This window comes from Chlorocebus sabaeus, chromosome 10 (genome assembly GCF_047675955.1).
Source record: "Chlorocebus sabaeus isolate Y175 chromosome 10, mChlSab1.0.hap1, whole genome shotgun sequence".
In the NCBI taxonomy this organism is placed as follows: Eukaryota; Metazoa; Chordata; class Mammalia; order Primates; family Cercopithecidae; genus Chlorocebus; species Chlorocebus sabaeus.
In genome coordinates this window covers 52,619,507-52,641,696 of record NC_132913.1, presented here as the reverse complement: position 1 = coordinate 52,641,696, position 22,190 = coordinate 52,619,507, and the positions used below count along the sequence as shown (strand labels likewise).

Here is a 22,190-nt window from a genome sequence, read left to right as displayed (position 1 = left end):
AGGCCAGACAATCTTCAAAAGATTTACCTGGAGGGACAGGGAGGAGCAAGCTACTGGCAGCTGGGGGGAAGAGGGAGTGCAAGCTAACGCAGGCGAGGTTGGGGAAGAACGTACTAGAGTTTAATATTCCATTGAAATCAGTGAAAAGGTTTCTGATACTGCATTAGGACATTATGAAAATTGGGTCTTGTAATGCTGACTTGTCTGTGATGTACACAGTCATCTACACTGTGAGTTTTTTCTAGCTGTGACTTTTCGTATTGGTATTAATAATATTATGGGATCTTTGCATACAGACTGGAAAAGAATTATTCCAGGAGTCTATCCAATCTCAAGAGAAAATCTAATTATTAATAAGAAAGGGATGTGTATGCTTGCTCTCTTTTGCTTTCATTCACCTTTTCTCTTCTCCTTTGACACATCTACACACACACACACACACACACACACTCACACACATCCCTGGGAAGGGATACAAGGGAGAAGGTTTGTGAAGAGATAGGGAGAGGAGAGAATAGAAGGGCGAGGAAGGGGGATAGAATGCATTTTACATGAAAATGTTTTCCAAGTAGTTGAAGCTGATAGTTGTTTGAATTCTCTTACAGTATGGAAAGGCAAAAACATGTGAATTAACAAAAATAACAACAACAAAACAACTAATAATGATAATATTTATTAACTGTTTTCTGCATGCCAAATACATCAGTGTTTTATCTAAGAAGGCTTATTTAATTCATTCAACAACCTTATGCCTAAACATCATCATCCATACTTTACTGATGAGGAAACTGAAATTCAAAGTCACAAATTAACACATTTAACATATGGCAGAGCCAGAAATTGATCACAGATTAAGTTGTCCCCAAAGTCTTTATTTTGGCATTCTGAGATCCAGAGTGCTAAACATTATGTTAACTATTCATATAAAATCTGCAACTAAAGAGAAAGCTGATATATTGTAAGAATCTAGTCAGAGAAAGGCAAAAGTAAGACTATGAAATTTTAAACACTTTGCTTCAAGAAGTTAATATTAAACCCTAATTCACATTTTTATATTTCTGGTTAAGTCATAGGATTCTATAACTGTGTCTCAAGCAGTTAATACAATCCAAATGGCTTAGCATCATCATAAGGATAAGCATTTATCATTACTCTTTTCAATGTCATGCACACAAGTTTCAGTGTTTAGAATTTAATGTATGAAAGTGGTGTTCAAAATATACCTTAAATTTGCAGCAACTTTCTGGAGGCTAAATATAAAAAATCTGTGGAAGATAATAGAATCCATGAGTTGTGCACGGATTTTACTTTTACTTAGTAAAATGCATAATGATGATACAGTATCAAGTCAGGAAGTATTTTATTGAAATTTATGAAGTGTTTTTTTATCATTACCAAAGCACCAAGTAACTATGATGCAAGACTTTTGACATACCTTCCATGGTGTTGGTCAAAATGCTGGCTATACTCATTGCTCTTTGCCTTGATGTAGGATCTTCCAGTAAATCCATGGAAACATGATAAGAACTGGACCGTCTCTTTCTTATTTCTGTTTCAGTAGTCGTGCCCTAAAAATAGAATTTCAGACGAAATAACCCTATTTTTGAAAGCAACAAAGCCCAAAGCATTCCTATAATGGGTGTTATTTAACTAACTATACACCATGCTTTCTCAGATGTAAAAAGCTCACTAAGATATTGTTGGAATTATAATTATTGGAGGGTATTTGAAAGTCCACCAGATTTTCAGCTTTTAGGAAGGCTTGGGTTTGTCAAGATGGGCTTTCCTATTCCTGCATCCCAGGGATTTGGGCTGGAGGTACCTGGTCTACTACTGGACAGATAGCCTTTTAGCATTTCAGCCAGTCCTACTGAGGACTTCAAACCGAAAATATTGTTTCTTAATTTTCACTCAGGTTGAGTTTTTAGATCTTTATAGACATATATTCAGGTAGTTTAATATATGAAGAAAAAGGTTTGAAAGTTTCCTTCACATGCATCAGTACTAGTTCCCCTAAAATGTGAATTCCAGCTTTCAAACGCCTTCATTCATTAGAGACAGGTAACATTTCCCAACATTCCTAATTACAAAACTAAATTTTAGAACTAATCTATAACTTTGCCCTATATTAAAAAAACAACTTAATCCACAAAACAATCCACCCTTGACACTGAGACTCTAATTTAAGGAGGTAATACCAATGTGGGGGATTATGATTTTTAGTAATGATACAGTGATATGATCATCTCCTACTGCAGAATAAACTCATCAGGATTTCAACATGGGCGAAATTTTATTCCTACTTCAGGAGATCAAACGATGTTAATTATCACAGGGGAAAAAAAGGTAAAACTAAAGAATTTCAAATGCAGTTCTCAGTGTTAATAAATTAAAAAGTTTCATTTATTTGAGGATTTTCCCTATTTATTTGAGAATTTTGAACAATATAATCAAAATATAATAATATGATCAAAATATTATTTATTTTGGTCACATCGTATTATGGTGTGAACAATTAGCAGTATTTTATCTTTTGTAAGCTGAATTATTTTAATGCATACATATTCAAAACCAAAATTTCCACTCAGTGCATATGATTGTCACTAATGGTCATAAACATTCATATATATCATTCTAAAATTAATTTTAAGGTAAAAAAGAAAATTAGTAAGAAAAGAATAACCTCTCTCTAAAAATAAAACTCTTTTAATCAAAAGGGTGCCTCTCAGAATTTAAAATACTTCAGCTTGTCAGAAAGAGGCAAAGGTTTAAGGAGAAAAACAATAGGATCACATGGAGATCATCTGGTCCCTTCTGTTCTACACAGAAGCACATGTACAAACCTAGATTTGTCTAATTTTCAAATAGATTCCAAAACTGCTAATGACACTACAAAGAAAATTCTTTCTTAAGTTAAATTGTCTCAATTGAATTTATGTGTAAAGTACAGGAAATTATGTGCTTTCAAGGGTATCATTTGCCCATAGCTATTTATTTTCTATTGTCATTTCCCCTCTGCATTCTCCAAAAGCCTACTTCATTTGTCTGTACCTTCATCTCAACTTTTCAATAGTACAGTGCCCTGCCCCAAAGCACCTAAGATTCTAAGATTAAAGAATGAAGTTGAGGAAGCAGGAAATAAAGGGATCACACGAAGCTTTGCTTCAAGCTGGCCCCAACTTTGCCTTCAGAGATTTGTGCCATCCTCTCTGATAGGACAGGAGATTTATAATAATTATTGATAAATGCTAAATAATTTCTGACAGACTGACAGTCTCTCTGTGTTCACGCATGGCAATTGTAGATTTGCTTTCATTTACCCAATTAACATTTATCAAGATCAGTGATAAACATACTTTGTTATGTATAGAATTATGTGGGATGCTTGTTAAGGAAGAAGATTCCCATACATTTTCTCATCAGTGTTTTGGTCTGAATAGGTCTGGGTAGGCACAGGAATGTCTAGTTTTAAGAAGCATCCCATGAGATTCTGATGTAAGCAGTATGAAAGTGAAATACATTTTGGGAAACACTGGTTAAAATGAAAGTGTTTATGTGTTTATTTCCTTAATCATCTCTTCTTTTCAATTTAAAAAAATTAAAAATAACTCAATGGGAGGCAATATTTCAGTGTTGATAGAATGTAGGTTCAGTAACCAGCATAACTGGGGTCAAATCTTAGCTCCACCATGCACAAGCCTCAGTTTCCTCCTCTGCAAAATTGGGATAATACTACTAACTATCAAAAAGGGTTGCTATGAGGGTTAAATGAGTTAACACATGTAAAGTGTTCTGGACAGTGTCTGGTACATGGTTAGCTACTATCATTTTTTAAGAAGAACTGATGTTCTCTTTTCATTCTTCCTGGTTCCTCTACTATAAAGTTCTACTTTTCCCATGGTTCAGCCTGACTCCAGGATACCTGGACACTCCTCTGATAGAAGGAGAAGAGGCCATGCAAAAAATGTGAAGAAGATAATGGGTATTTTATAATCCAAGATAAGAAGCTCCACCATTAGGTAACTGAAAGCGAACTCCATGTCATTTTAATGTGGCTCAAAGAGCTTGTCCAATGATAATAAATGGAGCTATGTAAAAAAAAAAAAATCATAAGAAGGCCTTTTAAATGCTATAAAAACAATCAAGTGACATTGCCAAAATATTTTTTGCTAGCTCATGAAATTTTATTTAATACCAACATTATGGCTGCATAGTATTCCATGGTGTATATGTGCCACATTTTCTTAATCCAGTCTATCACTGATGGACATTTGGGCTGGTTCCAGCACATGTATCCTAGAACTTAAAGTATAAAAAAAAAAATACCAACATTAAAGGCATCTTACGGCTTATGAAGTAAATTTCAATAATATAGCCCTATAAATGCCTAGTATGTAGTTGAAATCCTTTTCTATGTGATTGATTTTGGGGCACTTTGTTTACAATAAGAGTTTATGACAATAATATAAAAATTGGAATCTGCTCTAAAAATGACAACCCATGATTCCATACCAGGTACTTTTTGAGTGGTTCTTCACTACACAAATTTACAATGGTTGAGATCATTAGAGTGGATGCTAAAAAGGTTACAACACTCTGACCTGCAAAGAGAGGCAATCTTGTACTATGAGATTTAAATCTACTTAGTAATAGTATCTACTGCAAGTGGAAGTATTCAAATCTCCTTTTAAATGAACAACCATCACAAAATCCTTAAGTATTTATTTAATTTACTAGCATTAATTTCCTTGGATTTAATTTAACAATATTAATCAAACATCATGCTTGATAAATTGTTGCTTTGCTTTTTGGCAAGTTTCATACCATAGTAATAATGATAAAAGATTACTTCTAATTATATTCTCTGACAGCCAACCTAAGTTTTTAATTACTTTGTAGAAAAGTCTGAATAAACAATTTTACAAGATAATAGCTTGATTGAACAAACTCCCAGCCTTTGGGCAACAAACTCAACAAATTCTTAGATGTGGAAATGGAAAAACAATCCTGCCTGCACCAGTCACAACTCTCTTCCCATCAGCTGCAATTTTAATTGGCCTCACCTCTGGTAGAAGCTGCCCAGCAGATGTGAGGGTAGAAGGGCCCCCGACCAGGGAGACCACACCGTTGCAGTCCACAGCGCTATGCATCTTCCCATTCATAGGCAGGATGGGGAGCACCCTGGAGGCACGACTGGCCTGGCTGACATTGCTGTGGCGCCGTTCTCCATGTCTGTGCGGCACGAACAGAGAGTCTCTTCGGCTGTCATTGTCCTCAAAGGTGCTGTGCTCATCATCAGCAAAGTCATTCTCAGAGCCAATGTCCTTTGTTCGACCTCTGAAGCTGAAAAGACTAGCTCTACTGTTGCGTCTTGGAGAGAAAAGGGAGCCACGGATGCTCAGTAAGGACTATGAATGACAAGAGAAGAAACAAAAACCAGATGAACAGAATTAAGAGCTGGCATTCTGAAAAACAGAATTTGATTCACTGTGTCATAGTCATTGACTTACTCAAGGATAAGTCATTGGACACGCGGAACCAAGGGCCCCTCTGATGACTGCTGGTGGCATTTTGTTACTTTCTACAAGGTTCGCCTTTTCTATTTCACTCTTGCTTTTTCTCCTTCCTCCATTTTTCATCTTCTGCTCTCTCTTCTTCTACTCTACCCGTACCTCAACATAGCTAGAATTGTCCCCATAATGTTTTGTCCTCTTATTGGCATTAGAAATGATATTTTTGATAGACCCTTCCTTAGAAGTTAATTTCAGTTAACAACCCAATGGAAAACAATTAAACACAAACCTACCTTTAGATCCTCTGAAGTCAAAAATATAGCCAGTAAGAGCTCACTAGTGACCACGCCCTGATGCAAATCTTACCATGGAGGAAATATAATTAATCTTGCTAGTAGGGATGTTTAATTATAGTACAAGGGGCAGCTTCTCCACTTCCCTTTGCATATTTTATGATGGCCTTCATGAATAAATTAAAACAAGCTGAAATAACTGTATGATTTATTCCTCAATTTTCACCATTTTGTCTCTGTCTCAAGATATCTGAGGGCAATATTTACAAAAACTTAAGTTTTCACTAAGAGTCCGATCACAATCATTTAATTTTTTTATATGTATATCAGTACCCTTTTTAGCCTTGAGAAATGCTCCTCAACTCTCAGACCAGGTAATCTGGGAGACACTAACTTCAATTCCTGGATGCAGCAGGAATTGAGGTTAGGGTCTCCCAGTGTCCCAGGCAATGTCCCAGGCCTAGTCAATCAGTGTATTCTATACATAATTTAAAGATGGTCATGAAATCCTGCTTGGTCAATTGAAAGATATCCCTGTCTTTTACAACTGTTGAGGAAATGGCACTTTTTCACTTAAGACTGCTAAATATATTGGCTCTAAGTTTGGAGTTGCAGTGACATCTTGCCACCATGTGGGAGGAACCTGGATTCAGATATGGTGGAAAAAGACATGGTCATGGTAACATGTCTTGAGTTTCTAGATGCAACCATTCTTAAAGCTACTCACAGACATAATTTACACCATCTAATACATTCTCTTTTTTACTTGAGCCAGCTTGCATTGGATTTATGTAATTATTAATAGAAAGAATACTAACTTCATCATTTAAGTATTACTGGTTTGATCTTTTCCTCTCCAAGGGTTTAAAACCAATTAAAACCATTATTTTATACCTACTAATATCTAGGTTTTCATAATCCTGACTAATATGGTTTGGCTGTGTCCCCACCCAGATCTCATCTTGAGTTGTATCTCCCATAATTTCCATTGTTGGGAGAGGGACCTGGTGGGACAAAGTTGAATCATAGTATCAGTTTTCTCCATACTGTTCTCGTGTTAGTGAATAAGCCTCATGAGATCTCACTGGTTTTTTTTTTTTCTTTAATTTATTTTCTTTTTTATTATACTTTAAGTTCTAGGGTACATGTGCACAAAGTGTAGGTTTGTTAGATATGTATACATGTGCCATGTTGGTGTGTTGCACCCATTAACTCATCATTTACATTAGGTATATCTCCTAATGCTATCCCTCCCCACTCCCCCGTCCCCACAACAGGCCCCAGTGTGTGATGTTCCCCTTCCTGTGACCAAGTGTTCTCATTGTTCAGTTCCCACCTATGAGTGAGAACATGCAGTGTTTGGTTTTCTGTTCTTCTGATAGTTTGCTGAGAATGATGGTTTCCAGTTGCATCCATGTCCCTACAAAGGACATGAACTCATCCTTTTTTATGTTTGCATAGTATTCCATGGCGTATATGAGCCACATTTTCTTAATCCAGTCTGTCACTCATGGACATTTGGGTTGGTTCCAAGTCTTTGCTAGTGTGAATAGTGCCACAATAAATATACATGTGCATGTGTCTTTATAGCAGCATTATTTATAATCCTTTGGGTATATACCCAGTAATGGGATGGCTGGGTCAAATGGTATTTCTAGGTCTAGATCCTTGAGGAGTTGCCACACTGTCTTCCACAATGGTTGAACTAGTTTACAGTCCCACCAACAGTGTAAAAGGGTTCCTATTTCTCCACAGCTTCTCCAGCACCTGTTGTTTCCTGATATTTCAATGATGGCAATTCTAACTGGTCTGAGATGGTACCTCATTGTGGTTTTGATTTGCATTTCTCTGATGGCCAGTGATGATGAGCATTCTTTCATGTCTTTGTTGGCTGCATAAATGTCTTCTTTTGAGAAGTGTCTGTTCATATCCATTGTCCACTTTTTGATGGGGTTGTTTGTTTTTTTCTTGTAAATTTGAGTTCTTTGTAGGTTCTGGATATTAGCCCTTTGTCAGATGAGTAGATTGCAAAACTTTTCTCCCATTCTGTAGGTTGCCTGTTCACTCTGATGGTAGTTTCTTTTGCTGTGCAGAAGCTCTTTAGTTTAATTAGATCCCATTTGTCAATTTTGGCTTTTGTTACCATTGCTTTTGGTATTTTAGACATGAAGTCCTTGCCAATGCCTGTGTCCTGAATGGTATTGTCTAGGTTTTCTTCTAGGGTTTTTATGGTTTTAGGTCTAATATTTAAGTCTCTAATCTATCTTGAATTAACTTTTGTATAAGGTATAAGGAAGGGATCCAGTTTCAGCTTTCTACTTATGACTAGCCAGTTTTCCCAGCACCATTATTAAATAGGGAATCCTTTCCCCATTCCTTGTTTTTGTCAGGTTTGTCAAAGATAAGATGGTTGTAGATGTGTGGTATTATTTCTGAGGGCTCTCTTCTGTTCCATTGATCTATATCTCTGTTTTGGTACCAGTACCATGCTGTTTTGGTTACTGTAGCCTTGTAGTATAGTTTGAAGTCAGGTAGCATGATGCCTCCAGCTTTGTTCTTTTGGCTTGTAGAGTTTCTGCTGAGATCTGCTGTTAGTTTGATGGGCTTCCCTTTGTGGGTAACCCAACCTTTGTCTCTGGCTGCCCTTAATATTTTTTCCTTCATTTCAACTTTGGTGAATCTGACAATTATGTGTCTTGGAGCTGCTCTTCTTGAGGAGTATCTTTGTGGCATTTTCTGTATTTCCTGAAATTGTATGTTGGCTTACCTTGCTAGGTTGGGGAAGTTCTCCTGGATAATATCCTGAAGAGTGTTTTCTAACTTGGTTCCATTCTCCCCGTCACTTTCAGGTACACCAATCAGACGTAGATTTGGTCTTTTCACATAGTCCCATATTTCCTGGAGGCTTTGTTCATTTCTTTTTACTCTTTTTTCTCTAAACTTCTGTTCTTGCTTCATTTCATTCATTTGATCTTCAATCACTGATACCTTTCTTCCAGTTGATCAAGTCAGTTACTGAAGCTTGTGCATTTGTCACATAGTTCTCATGTCATGGTTTTCATCTCTGTCAGTTTGTTTGTGGCTTTCTCCACATTGGTTATTCTAGTTAGTCATTCGTCAAATCTTTTTTCAAGGTTTTTAGTTTCCTTGCACTGGGTTCGTAATTCCTCCTTTAGCTTGGAGAAGTTTTATTTTCTAAAGTCTTCTTCTCTCAACTCGCCAAAGTCATTCTCCATCCAGCTTTGTTCCATTGCTGGCAAGGAGCTGCGTTCCTTTGGAGGGGGAGAGATGGTGTGATTTTTAGAATTTCCAGCTTTTCTGTACTGCTTTTTCCCCATCTTTGTGGTTTTATCTACCTTTGGTCTTTGATGATGGTGAAGTACAGATGGGGTTTTGGTGTGGATGTCCTTTCTGTTTGTTATTTTTCCTTCTAACAGTCAGGACCCTTAGCTGCAGGTCTGCTGGAGTTTGCTCGAGGTCTACTCCAGACCCTGTTTGCCTGGGTATCAGCAGCAGAGGCTACAGAAGAGTGAATATTGCTGAACAGCAAATGTTGCTTTCTGATCATTCCTCCGGAAGCTTCATCTCACAGGTGTACCCAGCCGTGTGAGCTGTGTGGTGTCAGTCTGCCCCCAGTGGGGAATATCTCCCAGTTAGGCTACTCGAGGGTCAGGGACCCACTTGAGCAGACAGTCTGTCTGTTCTCAGAGATCTCATGGTTTTAAGGGGAGAAATCCCTTTTGCTCAGCTCTCACCCTCTCTTTGCCTGTCACCATCTGTGTAAGATGTGACTTGCTCCTCTTTGCCTTCTTCCATGATTGTGAGGCTTCCTCAGCCACATGAGGAAACTGTAAGTCCAATTAAATGTCTTTCTTTGGCAAATTGCCCAGTCTCAGGTATGTCTTTATCAGCAGCATGAAGACAGATTAATATAATAAATTGATACCAGCAGTGGGTTGCTGCTGAAAAGATATGCAAAATGTGGAAGCAACTTTGGAACTGGGTAACAGGCAGAGGATGGACCAGTTTGAAGGGCTCAGAAGAACACAGGAAAATGTGAGAAAGTTTGGAACTTCCTAGAGACTTATTGAATGGCTTTGATCAAAAGCCTGATAGTGATATGGACAATAAGGTCCAGGCTGAGATGGTCTCAGATGGAGATGAGGAATTTGTTGGAAAGTGGACCAAAGGTCCACTCTTGTTATATTTTAGTAAAGATACTGGCAGCATTTTGCCCCTGTCCTAGAGATTTGTGGAACTTTGAACTTGGGAGAGATGATTTAGAGTATTTGGCAGAAGAAATGTCTAAGCAGTAAAGCATTCAAGAGGTGACCTGGGTGCTACTAAAGGCATTCAGTTTCATAAGGGAAGCAGAGCATAAAAGTTTGGAAAATTTGCAGCCTGACAATGTGACAGAAAAGAAAATCCCATTTTCTGAAAATAAATTCAAGCAGGTTGTAGAAATTTGCATAAGTAATGAGGAGCTGAATATTAATCCCCAAGACAATGGGGAAAATGTCTCCAGGACATGTCAGAGATCTTTGTGCCAGCCCCTCTCATCACAGGCCCAGAGGTCTAGGAGGAAAAAGTGGTTTCATGTGCTGGGTCCAAGGTCCCATGCTGTGTGCAGCCTAGGAACTTGGTGCCCTGCATCCCTGTAACTCCAGCTATGACTGAAAGGGGCAAATGTAGAGCTAGGCCCATGGCTTCAGAGGGTGCAAGCCTCAAGCCTTGGCAGTTTCCACATGGTGTTGAGCCTGCCAGTGCACAGAAGTCAAGAATTGGGATTTGGGAATATCTGCCTAGATTTCAGAGGATGTATAGAAATGCCTGGATGTACAGGCAGAAGTTTGCCGCAGGGGTGGGGCTCTCATGGAGAACCTCTGCTAAGGCAGTGAGGAAGGGAAATGCAGGGTCAGAGCCCTGCCACAGGATCCCTACTGGGGCACTGCCTGGTGGAGCTGTTAGAAGAGAGCCACTGTCCTCCAGACCCGAGAATAACAGATCCACCAACAGCTTGCACTGTGCACCTGGAAAAGTCACAGACATTCAACACCAGCCCGTCCATGGAATTAGTCAGGAGGGAAGCTATACCCTGCAAAACAACAGGAGTGGCGCTTCTCAAGACCATGGGAACCCACCTCTTGCATCAGCATAACCTGGATGTGAGACATGGAGTCAAAGGAGATCATTTTGGAACTTTAAGATTTGACTGCCCTGCTGGATTTTGAACTTGTATGGGGCCTGTAGCCCCTTTTTTTAGGCCAATTTCTCCCATTTGGAATGACTGTATTTAGCCAATGCCGGTATCCCCATTGTATCTAGGAAGTAACTAACTTGTTTTTTATTTTTCTGACTCATAGGTGGAAGGGACTTGCCTTGTCTCTGAGGAAGCTTTGTTTGGACTGTGGACTTCTGAATTAATGCTTAAATGAATTAAGACTTTGGGGGACTGTTGGGAAGGCATTATTCATTTTGAAATGTGAGGACATGAGATTTGGGAGGGGCCAGGGTGGAATGACATGGTTTGGCTGTGTCCCCACCCAGATCTCACCTTGAGTTACATTTCCCATAATTCCCACTGTTGTGGGAGGGACCTGGTGGAAGATAGTTAAATCATGGTGGTGGTTTTCCCCATACTGTTCTTGTGGTAGTGAATGGGTCTCCTGAGATCTGATAGTTTTACAGGGAGAAACTTCTTTTGCTTGGCTCTCACTCTGTCTTTGCCTGCCACCATCCTAGTAAGATGTGACTTGCTCCTCTTTGCCTTCTGCCATGATTGTGAGGCTTTGCCAGCCACATGGAACTGTAAGTCCAATTACACCTCTTTCTTTGCTAAATTGCCCAGTCTTGGGTATGCCCTTATCAGCAGCATGAAAACAGAGTAATACACTGACCAATAAGTATGTTTTTTATTTTCTTTCCAGCTAAAGAATTACTGCTTCTCAATAATAACTTAGTGTCTATTAAATGTCTGTAAATGTTAAACACTATCTTATGTGATTCTATTCGTTATTTATTGTAAGAACCACTTCTAAGGAGACTTACGGCTCCCACGACAGAAGTCATCTCTCCTTTTGTTGTTCCCATGATTTTTATCCTATTAACTACATTAGCAAAATTCATATTTTCTTTTTTTGTTTTCCATACAAGTAGTTATTTTTTAAAACTGCTGTTAGACTATCCATCTTCTTTTGTGTCTCCTTTCTCTCCTCTAACAAGGGACTTTGAGTTAGCTATGAGGATATAACAGTTACTGGATTTACAGGATGTGTGACATACTGCTCATCATTAGCTGAAAAAGAAAGGCAAACAATACATGCTTTGCAATGAAGAATGTTTCTATCGCTTTTAGTAAGAGTTTATATTTTAACTGCCAGGACCCCGTTCAACTGGAGCCATAGAAAGATTGGAAGAAAATAAGTTATAAATTTGAATGTTTCTCAAGGATCATGGATGAATTAAGCTATACTAAAACATAGTTTACATGTGACAGCTATATGAGAAATGATTGTGCCCCATCCATTAGCATCAACTTCTATTGCTGACATTCATTACATAAATGCATAGTAATCAAAGGCTGTAACACACAAAAAAGATGGCCAGTAAGAAATATTCTTACTAAGTGAATCTTTAAAAAGCAAAACCTGTAGCTTATCACAAATAAATAATAAAGTAATAATTTAAGGTCAATTGTACCTTATAAAGATTTCAAAAAAATCCAGATTATCTTGAAACCTGATTAGAGATTACATTCTTGACTTTCTTCTGCCCTTTCTACCACACTAAGTCAAATCAGAGTCTAAGAAACATTTCGTGTGTCCACTTACTCTGCTAAAGAAATTATAATCTTGCAGTAAAGGCCTACATTGTATAGTTTTTCAATACAAACACAGAGATTGTTACCAACATAATCATGTTATCACAAAACAATAATTCCTAATATTTTGGGGTCTCGAACTCTTAAAAATCTAACAGACACAATGGGCCCTCCATTACTATACCAAGGTTAAGTACTTCTATCTGGTTTGACATTTTCAGTATTACTTTCAGGGCTTGCAAAATGGGGTTGGTGTGATTTCAGGGTTTTCTGTCTCACCTCCCTTCTTCCTTTTCTCTTCCCCCGCCTTTCCCTTTCTCTCCCTTTCCCTCTGTCTTTTTCTGTCTCCCTCTCCATCCTCTTAGACATTTGTTTGACTATTTCTTTATCAAGCAAAATAAAGTCTTTAACTCTATTTTTATACAGAGACTGCTTAAGAAACAAGTATCAAATTGAGCCAGCCATGCCATTTCTTCTAAGTCAGTGATTGCTTATAATACCCAACTAGCTGGGAAATGGAGGTATGTAGAAGTATGAAGAAGAGGCTGCTGGGAGAATATCATATCTATGAGCAAAACATACAGAAAAAGGAAGGACAGAGCCTAGCTTTATCAGCCTTCACTATTTTGCCTAGAATTAGTTTTATTCAATTAGAAATAGGCAAATTGAAGAGAATCTCTGGGGTATCTGTTTGATATGAAGTTGATATGAAATTTCAAATCTAGGCTAAAATTTAGGCAAATTTTGGCCAAAACTTAGACAAGTTTAGGCAAAAATTTAGGCAAACTTAGGTAAAAATGTAGGCAAAAATACTCTACCTTCCTCCCTCCTTTGCTCCCTTTTCTCCTCTCTCTCTGTCCCCCCACCCCCTTTCTTTTTCTTGCTTCCTTTTCAGAATCACTAATGCTGTAAACAGGGGATTTGCCTTTCAAAGGATTCCTATTTATTGATTAATGTTTCCACTAATGGAATCATCATGATTGTGACAACAAAATGAAAGAGACCAAGTAAATTTTGATATTTAGTTTAAAGATCCTATGTTAAATTTGAATTAATCCCCAATGTATCCTATCTTATGATGTTATTTGGATTTGAAATGAATAAGGCTGACCTACAAGAATTTATATATATCACATGTAAGGTTATGTGAGCTTGTCTGTACTACAAAAAAGTAAAAAAGAAAGTATAATGCCATTATGTCTTTTAAATAAAGTTATATTGTAAATTTCCTTATCAGTTTTTAAAGGCAGTCTTCATAGGCAACTTGATAAAGTGGAAAGTTTAAGGCTTTCAGTACCAGGCAAAATTTGAATACCAACAACCCTAATATGAACAAAGATCATAATAATGTTTTCTATTACTATGTGACATTGTGCAATTTTTTAACTTTACTGATCCAAAATAGTTTTTTCATTATAGTAATGAAAATACTAGTATTCCACAGAACTGTTAGCATTAATTTTGAGAGTGTAGAAAGAATGCCAATCATAAAATAGGTACTCAACAAAGAATGCAGCCCCCTGCTTCTCTTCACATATAAAAATTGGGGATATTAATTAAATTAGAACTTACCTAGGGTTATAGTGAAAGGCTTACATGAATTAATATTACAAATAACAACACAATGTGTAAATATTAGCCATTATCAATGTTGTTGTTGTAATTGTTATTGTTACTGTATAGATATTAAGGTTTCACTCCTGGTGAAAATGTCTTCTGAAGTACTGTGTATTCCTGCGAATTCTCTTGGTGGTTTCAAAGACAATTAGGATTCTAAATTTTAAAATTTCAACAACTTGTATGGGTACAAAAGGCAGAGGCACCCAGTGAATATTTGTTGCAGTTTGTAAATCACAGCACTATTCGAATGCAAGTCCCATGTTTAACATGAAACGCAGATAATCAAGTACAACTAAACACCACTTTTTATTTCGTGTCATAAATCTCCCTCAGTACCTGTCTATCTGAGAGTTTTGGCTACTTTTAGAGATATTTTGTTTCAGTCCCCTTTGGAACAAAGGCAAGAAGAATGCCCTTGGCATGTGATGTTTGCACCTGATGGGAACAACCCTGCAGATGGCCTAAAAGAGTCTCTGGTCCACTTCTGGGAATTTGTCACTCAGAAAACCCACAGTTCACTAGATCCACGCATAATAGTTAAGAAGAGGTGGGAACCATCTGCTGATAATTCCTGATGTGGAAAATGTCTCCAAGATTTTTGAATCTTTAAGAAAACCTCAAAACTGCAAATCTGTCCAAACCCAGAGGGATCTAAAATTTCCTTTCTGGGATTCCAAAAAGTTGTAAAACTCACAAATTCTCTGAAGTGATAGCCAAAATACTTGATAATCATCATTACTCTGAAAGCATTGTGCCATCCAGGTGGAAGGCAGTTTTCTCTCCATTAAATTCTGGCATATTCTTTAAAAAGCTTTTACGAGAACACAATTCATGTAATTTAATATTTTTACCTGGTGTGGAGAAGAAAATCTCTTTTCATATGTCAGCCTACTTCCTTCCAAGGAAAAACGGAAGCCTTTTCTTCTTATGCTGTCTTCGGATTCCGATTTTCGGACTCTGTCGTTTTTCTCTTCTTCTCCAGACTGTTCTTTCTGTTTCTTTTTCTTTCTTCTATTTTTCAGCTCTTTTTCACTTTTGGAGCTCAACTTAGATGCTACTGAAGAACTCTCTGAAAAAACTCCTATCCCACCAGCACCACTGAAGTCTCTTGATTCAGCAGATGCGGCCGCAGCTGCTGCCTAGAAGGGCGCAAAGTAGGTGGAAGTTGCATACAAACTTAAAAAATAATTATCATGTTACTGCTTAATTGAGCTTCAATATCATGAAGATAATCTTGAAAAACAATTCTCCATTTCGCTCAATATTTTAGAAAACAGTACATTGTTATTAGACCAATCAAAGAATAAAATGGGCAGTCATATGGAAAATGACACATATGACTTTTATGAGAACCTTCAAGCTCAGTCCTCACACTATGATGCCTAATTATCTAATAATATGAGCAAGACACTCAAAGATCATAATAACTTTTTCTGTAATTTGAACAATATTTTAAGAAGGAAATAATTTAGGAATTAAAGGTTTCCTATTTAAACCTGGTAGACATTTGCCTTTTAATTCCATTTTCGCACAATAAAGAAATTGAATTATTAAATGTAATTCAATCAAGTATTTTATTTTAATTACATTTTTCTCTGTGATTTAAATTGAGTATTTCACTAAAAAATGCACAGCAAAGACATGACACATATTGTTTGTTTGAGAATCCTAGATCATGGTATCTGCATGAATTTGTAAAGCATAACTGTAGTTTTGGCAGAAAGATGGTGTTTAATATTGTTACTATTACATCAATATACTTTGACCTTTATTACATATTTAGGAATACTCAGTGATAAAAGGGAATTGTATTTAACATACAAAAAAAGACAAAAATAGGCAATTGGATTAGTTAGTGCCATTAAGTCAAGCAAATATAATTAGAGAAATTCTTGCCTTATTTTGAAGGCTCGTCAAGTCCAAATTAAAGGATTTGTAGAGTAGGAGGCAGAGAGTGCTAATGTTTTAATATGTTTACACACTAGTGATTTACTGATGTAACCCACAAACTTGCATTTATACACTTTATATAAAACAGAACAAATATTGAATAAGCCTTTGCCTTTCCAGACTCAATGAAATAATTTTCTTAGTTTGATTCTGGTTTTCTGACCCTTACCACCTCTGGTGATACTGCAATGAAGATGCAACTGTAACTGAATTCCTCTTCCCCTAAGAAAGTACTTCAACTGAGGACATGTCAGTTTATCTACTCTGCAAGTTTGAGTAAATAAGGCCTTTGTTAATAGTTAATTTCCTCAAGGAGTCACAAGGGAGAAAAAACGTCAGTAAAGCAGTTATAATTATCCGTGTTTTGATTCCATTACTATTGACAGCGATCATTGCAATAAACTATTAACTTCTTAATAAACAGACTCCTAGCACTTACCAAACACATATGATATATTTCTAATGTCAGCTACCTTGCCACTGACCTCAACATTTAGGTCAAAGAATTTAGATAAAGAAAAACAAAGGACTGTATGCTTGTTCACTATACCTGAGCTTCTTCTTGTTGCTTTTTCAACTGTTCAAGCATCTGCTGAAATTCAGCTTCCTTCTGTTCAGCCTCTTCCAATGTGGCCTGATTCTGTTCCTCATAAGCCATGGCCACCACAGCCAAGATCAGATTTATTAGATAGAATGAGCCCAAGAAAATGACCAGCACAAAAAATATCATGTACGTTTTCCCAGCAGCACGTAGTGTCTGCAAAATGGAGGAGAGATTTTAATAAAGTTTATATAGGATGTTACAAACTCACACTGTAAGTAGTAAAGTATTCTACAGCAATTCTCTCGAGCTCAGTGTTTTAGGAGTCTCAGAAAAATCATTTTATCTGTTCTCACCAGTTGATAAAGGTTTTCCCAGAAGTCTTGAGTCATGAGACGAAATAAGGACAAAAAGGCCCAACTAAAGGTATCAAAGCTCGTGTAGCCATAGTTGGGGTTTCTACCAGCCTTCACACAGATGTATCCTTCAGGACACTGGCTGTAATTAGGTTAGAGGAAAGAGAGGAAGTCAATAACTGCCAGTCTGCTAATTGGTTTTCCTGTTTTAGTAGATGCCAGTGTCTATTTTATATGGGCACTAGAAAAAAGCCAATTTCTCTCACCTTACCCAGTACTTAGCTCAGCACTATGTGGACTGATTTATCTAATAACATAATCTATTAGGTCTGCTTTGTGGATTCCTCTGTGATTCATAATTGTCATTATTATATTTATCATGTCTCCATATAAAAGCAATAATATCATGATTAGTATCTTCTGGGACTTAAGGACAGATAAAAAAATCTCTGTAAGGAAAAAGTTGATTTTCACTGAAGATGTCTTGAGGCAAAAATGTGTGTAAGTGTGGGAACAGGGCAAAGAAGTGAGAAAAGGATAGGTGGGGCTCTCCGCAAGGAGTGAATGACACTGTATGGTAAAAATGTCATAGGAGGACCTTGAAGATCAAGCAGGCGGGGCTTCAGTGTCTTGCCTCACACTTCTGAGCTGAACCATCCTGGGCAAGTTACTTAATTTGCTAATCTTCAGGCACCTCGCATGTGAGAATGGGCTGATAAGAAAACCTGTCTCACGAATTTGCAAACATTGAAGAAGATATTGTATGTAAGCATTTAGTACACTACACACAAGGAATGAAAATCAATTGATTTACTTATCATTGGAAGCTGAAGATAAAGGAAGCATAGGGCTGATCATAGAAGTCAAATGGAAAGCCTATTATCACTGGGAATTTTGCTACAGGTATTAGCTACTAATGTCCACAGTATCATCGTCCAAAGAAAGTACATTAGACTTTTGTGTGTGACTCTAAAATCTCGCTAAATAGAGAACATTAACGGCATTTTAAAATTTTCCTAGGCTTTAGTTCCATGTTTCTTAATAGCAAACATTTGGGTGATTCCAATAATAACAATTACAAGCACTTATTGAGTGATCTAAACAGCTATACATTTATTAATCCACTTCATCATCACAAAAACCCTATTATTATCCCATTTGTCATATGAGGAAATGAAGGCAAGTAGAAGTGAGATTATATCATGAAGTCAAAGTCTGAATCTATGCAGACTCTCCACTTTATGTTTTTAACCACTTTGCTACCATACGCTAAATACTCCCCATATCTCAGATATTAACATTATCTTCAGAGATCTTACATTTTAAGCCATGGAGAACACATTAGTGTATATAAAATATCACACTTATAAAAAGTATGTGCTTAAAAATTGTATTGAGCTTCAGATGCATATTATACTGTTTTATTCTCTATTTTACATTGAATTAATTTGGAAGATTAGATGTGACCTAGCACAGAAAAATAATTGCAGCAAATGACTGTGTGAAGGAGGTGAGAATCTACACTTATCCTGGCTATTCTGAGAGTCACCGTGAAGTAGAATTTATGGAGGGTTTCGAGTGAGGAGTGAGTGGGACTGGATGAGTGGGAGGTGGCAGGTTGTTGACACTGATGGAGTAGTGTGGACTGAAACTCAGTAGGAAGCATCACTTACCCTGCATCTGAGCTGTTGCCACAAAGCAGAGCATCATTTTGCCCTTCTAAAAAATAAAAGTGACCTATTTGAAGAGAAAGGAATAGAAAGAATCATTAAAAGCCTGTAAAACACTTCAGTCACCCTGTTTAGGTGGCAAAGCTCACAAATGTTTTCAAACATAATGAGATGGATAAACTAATAAATACATATGGCTAAAGAGATTTTTCAAAATGTTGAACAAATATCAATATGTAATATTTTTGATTATACAAATGGTTAGCAAATCTATGTTAAAAAGAAAAATGTTCAGAACGAATTACTGTGATAACATTCTTATATCAGCATTCATTGCAAATATAAGCTCAAATTGCATGGGATACATCAAGAAAGAGCTGCCAGTCTATTGCTGGGCACAAAAAGAAAGAAAGAAGAAAGCCTTGTTGTGTCTAGGTGTTTTCATGCAAATAAAATTTTACTTTACATATACTTTTTTTCCCTGGGCCCAAAATAGATTCAGACATTTTTTTCCTGCCAACTTTAACTTCATTTCCTGTGAGAAGTGGGCTTAAGTATTTATTCCCTCTTATGCTGTAAATAAGTGTTTTGCTTGAAATTTTGCTTGATTTCTGCCTTTCAAATGAAGAAAATAAACTTGTTTCTTTGGAGAGATATGTTGTCTAAGTTTATCTAGCTTTTATTTTTAAGCTATGGAGAACTATTTAGTTTTTATTTTTAAGGTATTGCTTATAACTTCAGTAAGTTGCAAAGATGATCTCAGAAAACAGGCACACACATGCAAACATATGTATTTTTGTATTAACATACAAACATGCACACACATAAGAAAAATGACAGAGGGGCTGGGCTCAATGTTAAGAAATCATGCTGAACTATATGACATGAGATTATTCTGATGTTCATACCTTAAATATAATAAAACTAAACTGGTAACTACAATACAATGATGACACTAAAGGTACTAATTAGAGTATGAATAAGTGGATGGCTAAATCAGGATTACTTAACCTTCTGAGGAGCACACAAATTCTTATTTCATCTTCGTAAATGGTTTCTCTATTTTCAGATACAGCATGTGTGCTCAATATATATGTTGCATCAACCAAATAGGGCCAAATTATTTCCCTTCAGTCGTCTTAACACATTTCAGTGGAATACACTGAATAGTTCAAACTACTGATTTATTTATTAAAATGACTGAAAATGCCTGATTAATGCCTACCAAATAAACATTTTTTAATATGGCATAATACAAAATTACTTTCAACATGAGTATAAGACAACACATTTTCAAATGAGAACTTTTACTATATCATTGGACAGATAAGATAAAAAGGAATAAGGTATCATTTGATATCTCTATTATATGTGTTAAATCATCTTAAATTAGTCCAAGTCACTTGGTTCACATCTAAATTGAGATAATTTCTATGATATATAATATTCAATATTTAGAGAACTAAACAACTTAATGGTTTATAGAGTATATCTTACTTTTATCCTCAATATATTCATCCCAGTTAAACATGCTCACTGTCCTATTGAAAGTGGTACCATTCCCATCCAATGAGTTGTTAAAGAAGGAAGTAATATTTATTTCAAAGGAAGAGTTATCTGGAGGCCATTGCAAACATTTATTTCGTAGGTTGCCCATGAACAACTGTAATCCTATTAGCGCAAACACGCTTAGACAGAACACAGTCAAGATCATGACATCAGAAAGCTTCTTCACTGACTGGATCAGGGCCCCCACAATGGTCTTCAGGCCTACAAATAAAATCAGAAGGAGGAATTTAAATTTACTACTGAACAGCTATTTTACTGGCAAAAATATCATGAGCTTGTCCTGGAAAATAAAAATGTCATGCAGAATGCCAACAATATTAGTTCAATGTTTGTGATTGAATAACATTTTCATGAAAAGCCTGCTAGCTGGTGAAAATGAATGAAAGCAGAACTTGTACGTTCATTAGAAAACTGTGAATGGAAATGAACCAAATGTGTATTTCCAAACACTCCTTAGAGCAAAAGAATGATTTTGTTATTCATGCTTAAACATCAACCTTGTGTAAATATTTTGCTTTTATTTGCAGATGTCTTACTCCCTAACCCCTTACTGGTTTTAGAAAAGTCTATATGAATAGAGTAGTAAGAAATCTTGAAGTCGATGAATTATGAGGTTATATATTTGTGAATTCGGCAAGCTTGAGTATGGGTTAAAAAAAGGAAGACATCTGAAATCCGAGCCCCATGCAGCACTCATGCTATCCCTTGCTCTTTCATTTATCTGCAGCTTAAAAGATTGCCAGTTTTAGGCCTAAATTGTCAAATTTGCATCAATCTGAATGTCTCATAGTTTAGCTTCTATGCGGAAAGCTTGATGTTATAGGATGCAAACCATGTAGCCTGTTACTGCAAATGCCTCATGCAACACTTGTTAAACTCAAAGGCTGATTTAGAATAGTTTTAAAGAAAGCAACGAGTAAAAAGCAAAGAATCAAATCCATCCAAAAAATGATGTACCAATTCTTGCTTTTTTTACATATTTATTTGCAATATGCAACTAGCAACAAGGCTTCTGCACAAAAGCTGTGATTGTAGCACCACTGTAGCTAAAGTCAGCCTCGGTGTTTAACCTAGCTCTCACCTGGAATGACTGAAATTGTTTTCAATGCTCGGAGAACTCTGAATGTTCTCAACGCTGAGACATTGCCCAGGTCCACAAACTCTGTCACATATCTGTAATAGGGGGTTCACACACAAACACAATGACAGAACACAAGAAACAGTTGGAGATATAAGGGGCCTACCACCTTATACCATTTTCTTCTTACCTGGAATTACAGAAATAGTTTTCAAAGCTCTCAAGACTCTGAAAGTTCGAAGAGCTGAAACATTGCCTAGGTTTACAAATTCTGTTACATACCTGTAGAATTAAATCAGAGTTATTCAGAATTTAGGGAAATCTACGTCTGCCTTGGTCTTTCATCAAGACCTTTTAATTTCATGAGTGTTGCCATCAGATTTCCCAATTAAGAGGAAAATGGCATTGTAATCAATCATAATCTCTGTTATTTGGGAAACTTTATTACTTTACAGTGCTAACGGAAACCAAAGCCATGTAATTTACTATGATAGTTCCTAATTTCTCCAAACTGAATAATTTGATTGGAAGAAAAATATGATTACTAAGAAAAATGCTTGGTCTGTCAAGGCAAGCCATCAAGGAAGATATAGTATAGGCTCCCACCAGTGATTTACTCTTCCAGGATAGAAAATGTATTAAGATACTTACGCAAAAGTAATGACTGTGAAATCCAACCAATTCCATGGATCCCGTAAAAATGTGAAATCTTCTAAACAAAAGCCCCTTGCAAGTATTTTAATAAGTGATTCAAAAGTATAAATTCCTGTAAAGGTATAC

The 22,190-nt window shown here is 36.6% G+C and overlaps 1 protein-coding gene across 7 annotated transcripts in view; it reads right to left on the bottom strand.

Moving 5' to 3' along the window:
- Positions 1 to 22,190, bottom strand: part of SCN2A (sodium voltage-gated channel alpha subunit 2) — a 162,691-nt gene that overhangs the window by 70,385 nt on the left and 70,116 nt on the right. For 5 of the 7 annotated variants that reach the window (XM_073019772.1, XM_073019770.1, XM_073019771.1 and 2 more), the window contains 9 exons: positions 22,062 to 22,190; positions 21,414 to 21,505; positions 20,261 to 20,533; positions 18,767 to 18,830; positions 17,094 to 17,235; positions 16,747 to 16,953; positions 15,098 to 15,385; positions 5,064 to 5,408; positions 1,436 to 1,568 (listed from right to left, as the gene is read on the bottom strand). In XM_073019772.1, coding sequence (XP_072875873.1) covers positions 1,436 to 1,568; positions 5,064 to 5,408; positions 15,098 to 15,385; positions 16,747 to 16,953; positions 17,094 to 17,235; positions 18,767 to 18,830; positions 20,261 to 20,533; positions 21,414 to 21,505; positions 22,062 to 22,190 — 1,673 coding nt within the window. Of the gene's footprint in view, positions 1 to 1,435; positions 1,569 to 5,063; positions 5,409 to 15,097; positions 15,386 to 16,746; positions 16,954 to 17,093; positions 17,236 to 18,766; positions 18,831 to 20,260; positions 20,534 to 21,413; positions 21,506 to 21,600; positions 21,693 to 22,061 lie in introns of all 7 variants that reach the window. The other 2 variants (XM_038001996.2, XM_073019773.1) reach the window with 2 other exon arrangements.